At 42.0% G+C, this 13,210-nt stretch overlaps 1 protein-coding gene across 1 annotated transcript in view; it reads right to left on the reverse strand.

Annotated features, from left to right (window-relative positions):
* Positions 1 to 13,210, reverse strand: part of SYNPO2L (synaptopodin 2 like) — a 39,918-nt gene that overhangs the window by 12,315 nt on the left and 14,393 nt on the right. The window contains exon 3 of the mRNA XM_063307625.1: positions 8,106 to 8,758. Within this exon, the coding sequence (XP_063163695.1) occupies positions 8,106 to 8,758 (653 nt within the window). The remainder of the gene's footprint in view (positions 1 to 8,105; positions 8,759 to 13,210) is intronic.

Raw genomic sequence — 13,210 nt, forward strand, 5'->3', positions numbered from 1 at the left:
CTTATCCTGAAAAGGAACAGTTTGCCTGAACATATGTAAATCTCATGGGAAACTAGAAAATTGTTGAGCTATTAATAGTGTGGCCCCACATCTTATATACAACCTCTGTGTATTGTTACTTAGGTGCCACTGAGTCAAGATCACAAGCACAAATCATTTGACCTGTTCCTGGCAATAATTTAAGGTTGTTCTAATGACCTTCCCTTATGCTGTCCATCTACTTTATCCAGTGGATTTTTCATCTTCTACTTCCCTCAAGCTTGTCAAGCACATAAATTTTTTTAGTTCAACAACTGCTCATATAATGAGCCCAAAGTGTGTGAGTTTTTGCTTGCTAATCGTCACCAAAACAGAAAATCAGCTTTTATTTAATATTCTTGTATTCTTAGTAACCATCTCCAAATCCATAACTCAGAAGTGTTCACCTTCTTTCTTCCATTGTTTCTTAATGACCAACTTTCACCGTTATAAATTACCACTGGAAAGATCATTGCTTTAACACTGACCTTCGCCTATTATCTTGCCTGACACTGCCATTCATATCCTTTCTACTTGCAAAGCATGCTGTCCATTTTATCTATTCTGCAGCCCAAAAATGCAAAACCAAGTACCACCCACATTTCTTTGCCATCAGCTGTAAATTCACTATGTGGGCAGGCTGACATTCCCTTTGTCTTCTTAATATTTAACATTAACCTGAATTTTCACATTTTCATTTTTATTTCCTTAATGAGTTCTTTAACGTCTTCCTTACTTTCAGCTAACAAAGTGTATAATCCAGGAACAATGTGAATCCTAACCTCACTTCTATTCCTGTTCTCAATCACTCTGGTTTTTCCAGGTTAATTCTTAAGCCAGCTTCTTGTTTCTTGTAAATATTCCTCTGAAGAATAAGCTATTGATTATTTATATAAGTAATCTTTTATGGAGGAACACCATAAATCTCAACTGACTCCTCCTAAGGAAAGGAATCCAGGCAGAAGTGTTAGTAGTGGTGTGTGTGTGTGTGTGTGTGTGTGTGAAGATTGGCAAGTGATATACTGTAAATCCTCTTTATGTATCCTTTATTTTCTCTGCCTTTCAACAATTTTTATGCTGTATTCTCTGTATGTATCCTTTTATTGTATGTATCCTTTGCCCAGAAAAGAGGGGCAAAGAGAGCAACAAGGTAAGAGAGCTGAAGAATACAGACTAAACCTTCAACTGGCACCACTTAGAGCCGTTAAACGGAAACAAACTAAAGAAAATATTCATCATGATCTCAAGGCCAGTACTATACTAATATAAACAAGCTTTAAGAAATGAAAACATCAAGCAAGGTGAAAATATACAGGACAGAACGAAGTGTGACTAATACTTGTTGGAGAATCAGCAGAGATAAAGTGACCCAGAGTGTAAAAGATGGAAGTATGGTGTGGGAAATCTATAAAGTGCTCTTTGGAATCCCCCACCTCCCTTTCATCGACTTGGCAAGGGCATTCTCTCTTATGCCTTTGTTTCTGCTTTTCTTCCTTTTTGGCAGGTCTGTTATGTGCATGGGAATGGTGAATGTGTGGGCTTGCTGAATAGGTTCTAACCATCAATCGCACTCCCAGCTTGTTAGTGGGGCCTTCCCTGTCTATGCTCAGACACTACATAACGTATCCCTTTCTAACTTAAATGGCAGATAGAAGCCAATGTCACACACAGGTTGAAAAGGGATGGAGCTTGCACTGTGGTGCTCTGTCCACTGCCGTGCCAATTTTTAACTGCAGACTCTGAATCTGGGGTGATTCAGAGATCCAGAAACTTCTCACCAGGAAGAGGCAGGAATTCCTTCTGCATTTTCCCACTCTCCCATATATCTATAGGTGATGATGATGATGCCAAACACACATATATCTCTTTCAGTCAGTTTCATATTGTACATATAAACAAGGGTACTTCTTACATTACAGAGTATACAGCAGCTGCAGTTTGCCCCAAGAGGTAACATTTCTGAAGGAAATTTCTGATTATGAAGAAACTTTCAGAAAAATCAGCTGCCTCTCATATGCTTCTATCTTCCCAACAACTGTTCTCTGGGTGAGGAATCTTAAATCAGAACAGAACAGCCAACATCTAATACCTGTGAATGAATACGTTTAGAATTATGCAACACAGTTCACAACTGACAAATCGAACACTAAAATATAAATAAAATCTAATTTTATATTTAAAAATTAGAAGCAGGTTCTGTTTTCCAGTTGCTGTTTGAGTAGCTGGGTAGATTCCTGCTAGAACGTTTTCCTTCTATTTCCCAAAGTCAAATGGGTAGAAGTATTTTTTTTAATAGTTTGAAAATTTCAGAGTTTTCAGAAATTTCCACAGGAGTCATCAACTAACTCAGACATACAGTACACTTGGGGCAACATGAAAGGGCAGAACACTGTTAGTACTTTATTTTATTATTAACATATCTTTATTACTTAATATGGCAAAATAAATTGGCTGGCTTTGAGTATCTATTCCTGGATAGTTGGAGTAGGGGCCGCATTTGCAGTGAAATGTCTTACCCCCACCCCCACCCTGTTGCTATTTTAACAAAGTAATGGGAATCTTGGGGATGGGAAATACAGTACTTAAATAAAACCTTAATGTTATCTGATTAGAGAATTATAACCATATAATGCTATCCCACCAAAATCCTTTTGGTTCAGACATTACCTCCTTTCCTGTGAATGGATTTTTTAATAATTAGATTATAACATAAATGAGTAACATTACTGAGCTCTTTCATTGAACTATTTGCTTTTTTAGTAAAACAGAGTTAGCTAATCTTTCAGTGTCTACTTTAACAATGCATATCTCAAATCAGTACTGTAATCTGCATTCCTTCCTTCCTCATCAATAAATTATTGGAAGGAGGGAGTCGTGGGGCTGTTCCTCACAACTTCATTAATGTATATTCTTTCACTCCTTGAGTTGGTAGAAAAATATGCTGGTGATTTGTATTCCCCTGGTGGCCTCCCTTCTGAGGCTTGTGAGCTGTCCCTTCCTCAGAGCTTTGCTGGAGGGCAATGTAAGGGCAGCAATTGGTAGATTCTCCTGACTTTGTCCTCCTTCTCCCTCTACTTCATCCTGTCTGTTCCCCAGCCCCACTGACCTATCAGCTGGGCTAGTTTTGCACTGTTCGTTTATTATTATTCAAATTTTGTTACTGCCCATCTCCCCCAAAAGAGGGACTCTGGGCAGTTTATAATAAAATTCATACCATAACAATAAACATTAAAATCCAATAAAAATAAAAACAAGTTACAAATATAAAATACAATATAAATAAATATAAAATCCAAATGGCTCTAAAGATGCCAATCCAGTGGGAGGGGCTCTAAGGTGCAAGCCACCCCCAAGAATGGCTACCCACCTTCCTGCCCCAAGTGAGATGGCAGAGCCAAGTCTTCAGGGCCTTCCTGACGGTCAGGAGTGAAGGGGCCTGCCTCACCTCCGGGGGCAAGATGTTCCAAAGGGCAGGGGCTACTGCAGAGAAGGCCCGCTTCTTGGACCCCACCAGATGAAATTCTCTTACAGACGGGGTCCATAATTGCCCTCTCTGCATGATCGGTGGGGCAGGCCGATGTTATGGGTATGAGATGGTCCCTCAGGTAACCTGGCCCCATGCCATGTTGGGCTTTAAAGGTGATAACCAACACCTTGAATTAGACCCGGAAGCAAGCTGGCACCCAGCGCAGCAAAGGTGTTACATATGCCCTTCTAGGGGCCCCAAAAACAGCCCGCGCGGCTGCATTCTGGACCAGCTGAAGCTTCCGGATACTCTTCAAGGGTAGCCCCATGTAGAGCGCATTGCAGTAGTCTCTATGGGAGATGACCAGGGCGTGAGTGACCATTCAGAGGGCTTCTCACTCCAGGAATGGGCGTAACTGGCGCACAATCCGAAGTTGAGCAAAGGCCCTCCTGGCCATGACTGCCACCTGCTCTTTGAGCAGGAGTCGCGAGTCCAGAACCCCCAAGTTACGCACCAGGTCTGTCTGGGGCAGTGCAACCCCATCCAGAACTAAAGATGACAATCCTGGAAGCAGAGGAGCCATCAACCCACAGCCTAGTTTTGCACTGTTTTTTTGCACCCTGGTTTGCAAGGTGCCTCAAAGCTCTACTCTCTCCCCATTCCTATTTAACATCTACATGAAGCCACTGGATGAGATCATCCACCAGCGTGGAGTGTCATATAATCAAAATGCTGTTGGAGTCCAACTGTACATCTCTGTCCTGGCTTGAATCAAGACATGCCATCAAGGCTCTTTCCCAGTGTTGTTTTTTGTTTATTTTTGGCTTTAAATTCCTGTTCACCACTCTGAGTCACAGTAGTGAGATAGGCAGCCATATAAATTGTTTAAATAAATAAATGTTTAAATAAATTAGAGTAGGCAAAGTGGCACTGTCTCCCACCCCAAGTAATACTAACTATAGAAAGCATAGCCTTGCAAAAGCCCTTGTTGGCAAAAAGAGCAGAAAACCTTTAATGTGCTCATTTGGGACAGCACCAGCCTCAGGCAGTTGATAGGAACTTAGCAGATTCTAACTCACCTATAAAGCCCTACATGGCACAAACTGGATTGTTTGTGGGACCATCTGTCTCTAGGTGTTTCTGCTCACCCAACCAGAACTGACAGGGCCCCTTCTATTAAGTTGCATCATTAGGACATGTCTGTAAGAACAGTCAGTGGGGGTTTCCAATCCATGATGAGCAGGTTGTGTTGAAAGGCCCATAGAGCAAATAAAGGTAATTGGTTTATCCCTTCAGGTCAGTCTTGACTCCCAGTGACTGACTGGCCTAGTCCCTGCAGTTTTCTTGGCAAGGTTTTTCAGAAGTGGCTTGCCATTGCCTGCTTCCTAAGGGAGTGACTTGCCCAAGATCCCCCAGCTGTCTTTGTGCCTAAGGTGCGACTAGAACTCACGGCCTCCCGGTTTCTAGCCTGGTGCCTTCACCACGACACTCTAAGCCTGACTCTGAAGTCAAAAAATCCTTTTCCAGAAAGCCCCCAAGAGGCAGTGAAGCAGCGAGTTGGGTGGGAGGAACTAAGGACCCTCAGCCCACCCAACTCTCCACCACATCCCATTTCAAGAGGGAACTGAGGTCATTCATTATCCATTTGTTTGGTCTAAATATTTTCCTATTGCTGCTTAATTGCAATAGGAAGGAATTCTTTTAAAAAAAGAAAAGGGGTGGGGGGTATAAATACAAGCTCATTTACACCAGCAGGCTTTAGGCATCACAAAGTGCTCCAAGGTCAGAGCCAACCTTTGAGCATTCTGCTTGGTTGATAAAGGTGGAATAGTTGATCAGTGAGCTCTGGGAGTCATCTGACTGGAAGCAGATTTATTTGATGGCCACAGAGCAGCTAGCTTTTCTCTCTTTTTCTTCCTCTTATTATATAACAGAGATAAACATAAAATATGAACTTTAATTATTAATTGGTTCTTTAAGACTGAATTATATTAGAATTCTATGTATTCTGGATAGTGTTGGCTTATTTCATTCTAATATTATTTCATTCATTCTAATGTGCTACAATATCAATTATAGTTGATAGTTATTGTTCTGGGCATGTGGTGAGTTGTATATACATATTTTTGAAAAACCTTCCTAGTGTGTAAAAAATTATCTGGGATTTTCTTGACTGTACAAATGGAAGGACATAGCCATTTAAAAGAGGCAGAAAAAGTCCAGCTGCAATATGCACTGACTCATTTGGATTCCTGTGAGAGAAAATGCAAGTGGTAAATATTATTGCTTTCTTTCTTCTGACCAGTTCTTCTCTTTGATCATTGTTCATTTTGGATGGGCTAGATACAACTCCATTAGGGAAGTCTTACAGAATGAGAAGATTGATGGAAAACTGCGTGCTAATCTTTTTAATTCAACTGTCTTATTGGTGGTGCTATATGGAAGTGAAACATGGTCACTAACAAAGGCAGAAGAGGAAGAGCTTTCAAGAGTAGTGAGGGCTATGGAAAGATCCATGCTGAAAGTTTCTCTCCGAGACCACATCCCAAGCAGCCAGATTAGAACACGAAGTGGAATAAATGATGTCATCATCAAATATCGAAAACAGAAGCTACACTGGGCAGAACGTGTCACGTGTATGTCGGATGGCTGTTGGACAACAGCAGTTGCTGAATGGTATCCAAGAGAAGTAAAAAGACCTATCGGCCGACCTCCAAGGAGATGGGAAGATCCAATAGTCAAGGACTTTGGCTGAACCTGGAGAAGAAAAGGCAGGACTCGAGATGAATGGAAAGCGAGCTGCGACCAGCAGGACTCTGTCCGGTGACAGTCTGGTCAATCAAGGTGATCAAGGTGAAATATTATTGCAAATGGAAATAATAAAAATAGAATAATAGATCTGTTCCCTAGATCCTTCACATATCTTAGGATGTCTCACCTGCCTAAAGGTACTGTAGTGCCATCTGGCAAAATGTGCCTTGTGACTAGAGCAGAGCACAGAAACTTAGGGTTTTTCTTCATCTCTTCCCTCATAGGTCTGTGTGTACTTATCCCCAATACCTGTCCTCTATTATAGCAATGTAACATCCTTACTTATGGGACAAAAAGGATATGCTAGCATACTTACTGTGTATACACAAAGATATACAGTACACACACATACAAATATTGTGGTATTCCTACTACCATCCTGGGTAAAAAACATCAAATAAGAGAACTTTGACATTCTGAGTATGCTGCAGTAGAGACAAACTCTGGACAAAGATCTAAATTTCTTTGCATTAATGACATGTTATCTCTTTGTCCAGAGATCCTCACCAGGTGCTGTATATCATGAGCCAAGTCTACAAAAGCAAATAGACTGGTCTTTAGAGGTATTGCAAATGGCTGGCTGAAATGTAGTAATTGTCATCCTTCCTTCTTAGTTAAACAAGGCTAGAGACGGTCATTTTAAGTCATTCTGAGAACTACTTTGTGCAAGCAGTAGAGAATGCTAGCTGCTGCCTACTAAAACAAGGTGGAGAAGCCTGTTCCTCTCCAGATGCTGTTGGATTATGCTTCTCATCATTTAGCATCAGTAGCCATTGTGGCTTGAGCTGGTAGATGCTGGAGGATGGTAAGAGAACTCAATGACTTACAATCTCAGCTTGTTGGCATTTGATTGTTTTGCAAGGACCAAGCCCATGGTAACAAATCACTCTGGCAGGGTGAACAGGTCAAACTTAAGTATCCTCAGTTTTGGGTGTGAAAAGGAAGACCATATAAGGAAATTGCCTGGAAGGAATTTGCCTGGGCTTGTTAGTTTCAGTTTCCTTTCTATCTGCCCCTTCTTTCCAGTCCTCTCTGAGCACGTGTGAATGCACAAGCTTGTAAATACATTTATGTAAGAAGCTTTCTGTAAATACATTTATTTTTATAGAAATGCCTGGTGTGTGATTTTTCTGATCTCTTGGGCCAAATGCTTTCCAGCAATCTCTGACACAGCTATCATCCTAGAATTATCAAGGCCTTTCTGTGGAGTAAAGAGAAGTCAGTTTTGATCATCAGTTTCTATGTTGCATTTCATATCTGTTTGGGGAGGAGCACATCTCAGGAAATGTCTACTTTGGTTACTCAAATTATAGCACAGGTAAGCAAAAAGATTATAACCTTAGGCATCTGAACCCAGCCTTTGTTCTGATTCACAGGTACACTTATCACTTATTGAAATATTGCTTTCAATAAATTCAGTTTTGAAGCTTCTCTTCAATTCTTTTAGAATATCTGTGCATTTCCCTACTCCTCCTTATTTTTCATTCTCTATCCTCCACCGTTTTTATGATTGGAATAATACTCAAATAAAACAGCAGGCTAACATGGAGATTCATGACTTATACATGAAAGAAGGCACAGCAGTATAACTAGATGTTCATGGACATCTTAAAATGCTGTGTTTGGGTCAGGAGGCTATGCTAAAAAAAGTCAAAGTGGCGGACACAGCGATGTGATCAAATCTCTGACTCATTTTTATGTGCAACCTGGTACACACCTGCGGTTCAGGAAATGGAAACTCTACACCCACCAAAATGAAATTCTGCAAAAAGCATTAGTAAGGAAGAAAGCAGTATTGCAGAAGACCTACTGGCTTGCTTCGCTTTCTCTGCATAGCTAGTAGTCAGGTCTTCATCGACCGGGTGCTCCACAGGACCTATCATGGGGATCAGGTGCCGCTCTGCTCGAATGGTCCTGGTTGCATGTGGTAGGAGCATGGCTTCGAGGGAAGCCTCTGTCTCTTCATGTAAGGATGGCGTTAGCAAAACATCACTCTCTGGGACAGGGGCATCGGTGTGGTTTTCTGTCTGGCACACAATCTCCCTCTTAGCTACTCCACCAAGGCTTTCTCCTTCTCCACCTTGTGCTGCCACTTCGGGAGTGCTGTCGTAGCCACTCTGCTCGGAGACTTCATCGTGTGACTCGCCCGCTTTGTTATTTGGTCCCCCTGGGGGGGAACGGGGACTCTTCTTGCGAGCCCTCCGATGCTTCTCTTGGGCGACATTGTCAGCATCACTGTCGGTCTCGGCATAGTAGGCTTCACTGTCTGGGGGGGAGGTCACGTTCTCCAAGGGCTGCTTCTGTCGGGGCTGCTCGGCTTCTTGGGCACTTTGAGGACCTCCCGTTTCAGGACTGTGTCCCTGGGAGGCTCGGCTTAGTGGAGATGTAAGAGGGGCAGCTTGTGATTGCTTAGGAGAAGGGGAACGCAGTAATCTTGCCCCAGACAGGCCTCTGGTAGTCGCCCTGGGGAGACCAGAAAGGGAAGAGGATGTTAGTCAATTACATATGTTGCAAGATCCACTTCTGATCCACTGCTTATTTGTACCTTTTCATCCTACTGGCTACTGGGATGACAGTGTAAAGATTCCCTTTTTTGACATTCCACCCTTGATACTGCCTGGTGGTGGTCAGGCTGTGTTCCCCAGGCTGCCATCATTCCCAGGTCCTGCTTCATGAATCCCTGGGCCCTCCCTCCGCTCTTCATCTTGATCAACTACTTGGATGAGGGGTTGGAGTGTGGTGGTAAAAGGTACCCTCCCATACACATGTAAGCTGCATTCACTACCAAACCTATGCACACACACACGCTCCACATACATGTGAACTGCTTAAAGTACCCTCATAAGAAAACGTTCACAGCAAGCTGAATTGACTCCAAGTGGTGACAGGGAGAAGGTTCAGTCGGGACCTGTGGCCCAGTAAACCAAATTGTGTATATTCACTGAACATCTCTCAAAGGCAGTATAGTTAGCATGCTAACCAAGTAGGAAGGAGTAAATAATAAAGTAACCCGGATGGGTTTATCAAAAACATTCCAACATCTTGCTGTAATTTACACTGTGGCTGCCTTTTCCTTTGTCTTGCCTTTGAAATGTAGTAGGCCAAAGATATTCTACTGTAAACTGGTTCTGCTTTTGCTCAGGGCTGCTCAGCAAGGTGCCAATACTTTGCTGGGACCCCGATGCGCACTGTAGTTGTTTGCCTGCTTAATACATTTCTGTTGTAACTTCAAAGTGATTTGGTTGGTTTAGGTGAGCCACTTTAAAATTTGCAAGGTATACAAAGGGGTCACTAGTTCTTTGGATGAAAGCGAGAAGATTCAAAAATATCTAGACAGGCCTGAGCAATGCACTGAAATGAGTAGGATGGAGTGCAACAGGGAGAAATGTGAAGTTTTGCATCCAGGTGGGAAAAATGTAAGGCTTAAGTATAGGATGGGGAGACCTGGCTCAGCAGTAGTACATTTGAATGGGATGGGTGTCCATGTCTCCATAAGATAAACATGAACCAGTGGAGTGTGGCAACTGCTAAACCCAAATCTTATTGTGGGTACATTAACAGGAGTATAAAAGGAAGTAGGCCATAGGAAATAATTGTTCCACTCTATTCTGCCCCAGTGAAGCACCATTTGGAGGACTATGTTCAGTTCTGGACACCACAGTTCAAAAAGGACAGTGACGGGTTAGAACAAGTTTAGAAGGTGGCTATTAAGATAGTAAAGTGTCTGGAAACTAAAACCTATGACAAACAGTTAAAGGATCTGGGTATGTTTAGCCTCCAGAAGAGATGACCGAGGGCAGGTACAATAACAGCCTTCAAATATCTGAAGACTGTCCCACAGAAGAGAGGGTGGATGTATTCTCAATTGCCCCAGCGGGCGGACGAAGGAGGTTCAAACTAGATGTCATGAGGAACTTCCTGACTGTACGAGCTGTCAGCCAGTGGAATAGGCTGCCATAGGAAGTGCTGAGTTCTTCCAACAGAGGCTGGATAAGCCATATGTCAGGGATGTTCTAGGGTAATCTGTAGTGAACAGGGAGTTGGGCTAGATGATCTCTATAGTCTCTTCAAACTCTATGATTCTATGATCCCAGATATGATTCTACTCTCAGCCAGCTCGAAAAATCCAGAGAATTTAACATTTGACTCTCACAAGCCAGTACAACACTAGCACACCACTGCTTCAACCCTAGTCAGGCCACCAACATGTTGGTTTCTTGTTTTTGTATTTAGGAGATAAATCTAATATACTAATTGCTCATAGGCTAACACTGTACAGACACATACATGCACACATGACAATAGAGCCAATATGAGATTATAGGCACAATAAATTAATAGTATTTACAATTATTATGTTTTAAAAGTTAGAAGATAATAGTTATAATGAATAATCAAAGAAAAGAGAAAGACTAAATAAAATAACAACCAAGAAATCAAATTACCAGTTTTTAAAAAAAAATAAATGATTAGAACCTGAATAAGGATTGAGTCAAATGTGTTGTCAATACATTCATTGTGTCTTATTTTGCTTTTTTAAACTGGGCCAACCCACACAAATATTTCTTGCTCCAGCTTGAGGATGGCTCACAAACCATTCCAGAGGACATGCCAGCATCTTACCCCACTGCATCTCATTGTCTACCTGTAGCCCAAGGAAGTTTTTGGTGTTTTCCCTCTTAACCTGCCTCCCAATGTTGTATGAGTGCAATGCAGGACATGTTGATGTGCAAAGGGGAGACAGCATGAAATGACATGTTCTGTGTTGGCAAGCGCATAGCTCCAATTGTTTCCGCTGGTTGTCTGTGAGACTGCCCCCTTTCCACAAGGTGACAATTAATAGATAGAAAGAACTCTAACTTGTTGTTTCCACCTAGTGGTTGGGAGGTCCAAGAGTTGACTGGTGAACCAGTCAACCCATAGATTCGTATGTGCCAGTTGGAGGAGGCTTTTCTCATGGTGAATAAGGCTGGACAGAACTGGCATTTCAGTTGAGGAACCACCGATCATGGATCTCAGAATGCTGTGTGTTAAAGTTGTTTGGGACAGCAACACAGCTGAGACATGTTCTGGATGCATGGTAAGGGCATGCTGTTGGGCCAGCAAGATGTAGTGCAAAATTATTTCCTGCTGGCTTCAGGATGGGAGGAGAGCATGGGAGAAGAGCTGTGTGGATGCGGTACAGTATAATCTGTTCTGTCAGATATACTGAAGCTCTCTAACAATAAGTAAGCATAGATATGCTTATTTTGATTCCTACCAACTTTTATCCTCCACCACCTACTTCTTGGAATGTGGTATACAGCTATAAAACGTAGCCCTTGACCTGAAAAAAGATGCCCACCTACAGAAAGCAGGTGAGGATTGTCCTCTGCAAGGTAAACCTGAAAAAGGCTGCAAACCAATAGGCCAGTATAAATTCAATTGTTCCTCTATGGGTCTGCCACTTAGCAGAGCTCCTATATTTTGTAGATGGCTTCATAAACATGGATTTAATATGTAAAACCATAAGCAGCATGGGAATGTAGGAATGGAAAGGGCTGTTACCATTTCCTTGTTCATGTAGCTTTCAAGGGCCTAGGTGTCCTGTTAAAACAAGAATCTCTCTGACTTTCACAATTAATTACACAATACCTCACAAGGAATTCATGTGTAATAAAAACTTGATACCTGTACATCTGGTGCTCCAAGCTTCTTCCTTGTATTAAATTGCTTTCTCCCTCTGAGAAAAGCCTATTCATTTCCTTTCTACAGACCTGAACTGTGAGCAATGAGGCAAGTAGAAAGATGGCTAGAGTAGTGATGAAAGAGGAAATTTGCCAAATTCAACTGAATACAGTTTGGGGTCATTTTCTAAGCATATTTTGTGTTGGTAATGATGACAAAAACAATTTTTACCAGCATGAAATTTTCTCACTGTCATCCAATGGAACTGAAACAAACTGGAGTACTGTAGAAATGAACATGGAAGAATTCCTAAGTAGTAGAAGACTACTTGGAAGACTAAGGAAGTAGATGCTTAGCTAACTACCTTTTATAGCATTACACGTAATAGAGTGGAAACTAGATCTAGGAGGTTGAAATTGATACTAGCCTCTTCAAATGAGGCAGGAATTAGGCTACTCCTCTAGAAGACACCTAGAAGATATAACTTGTTATACCACTGACTTGTTTGCCAACATTCCATTCATAAGCCAGATACTCAAGTGGGTGGTTCCCAGCCAACTCCCTAGACATTTTTAGATGAAAACTATTTTCTAGCGCCAATTCAGCCCCACTTCAAGATTAGTTTTGGAACAGAAACTACTTTGGCCATTCTCTAGGATAATTTTTGCAGAGGGAATATGAACCTTTCAACCAAAGTATCCTTCTGCATACATTGCTGAGTTGGATGTTAGAGGAACTTCTTTGTGGTATGACTTGACAGTAATTAAATGGCCACTGTCACAGCTGATTTAAACAATCAGGTTGTCCCAGCATGAGTACAGCCTCCTATACCATTTCCCAAGGAGGAGAATACACTACAACATCTTTTATTCACCCCCAATCCATCAAAAATATATCCACTGCCCAACTTTTTGTGCTACACATCAAAAATAGTGCTTTCTGACTTGTGATAGCACAAGTAGCGTGGTTTGTTTTGATTACTATGCTCATTACCTTGTAGGCAAAGGCCTCCATTTCAGTCAATTACTATGTGCTGTGGCAGGAACATCTCTCCCTCCATTCCCTGGCTGCTGCCCACCATGGCCATTCTGTCCTGGGTTCCTGGGCTGCCTGTCCCATTCTAACCTCAGCTTTGTTGCTCTTTTTTTCTCTGGTGAACTGGTGAAACACCAGAATGTATTAAGTTCCCTGTTGGAATGGTGAACGGTGGGGCTTTCCCCACTTTTTCTTTTAGAGGTTGATTGATGG

The sequence above is a fragment of the Candoia aspera genome, chromosome 6 (assembly GCF_035149785.1).
Source record: "Candoia aspera isolate rCanAsp1 chromosome 6, rCanAsp1.hap2, whole genome shotgun sequence".
NCBI lineage: Eukaryota > Metazoa > Chordata > Lepidosauria > Squamata > Boidae > Candoia > Candoia aspera.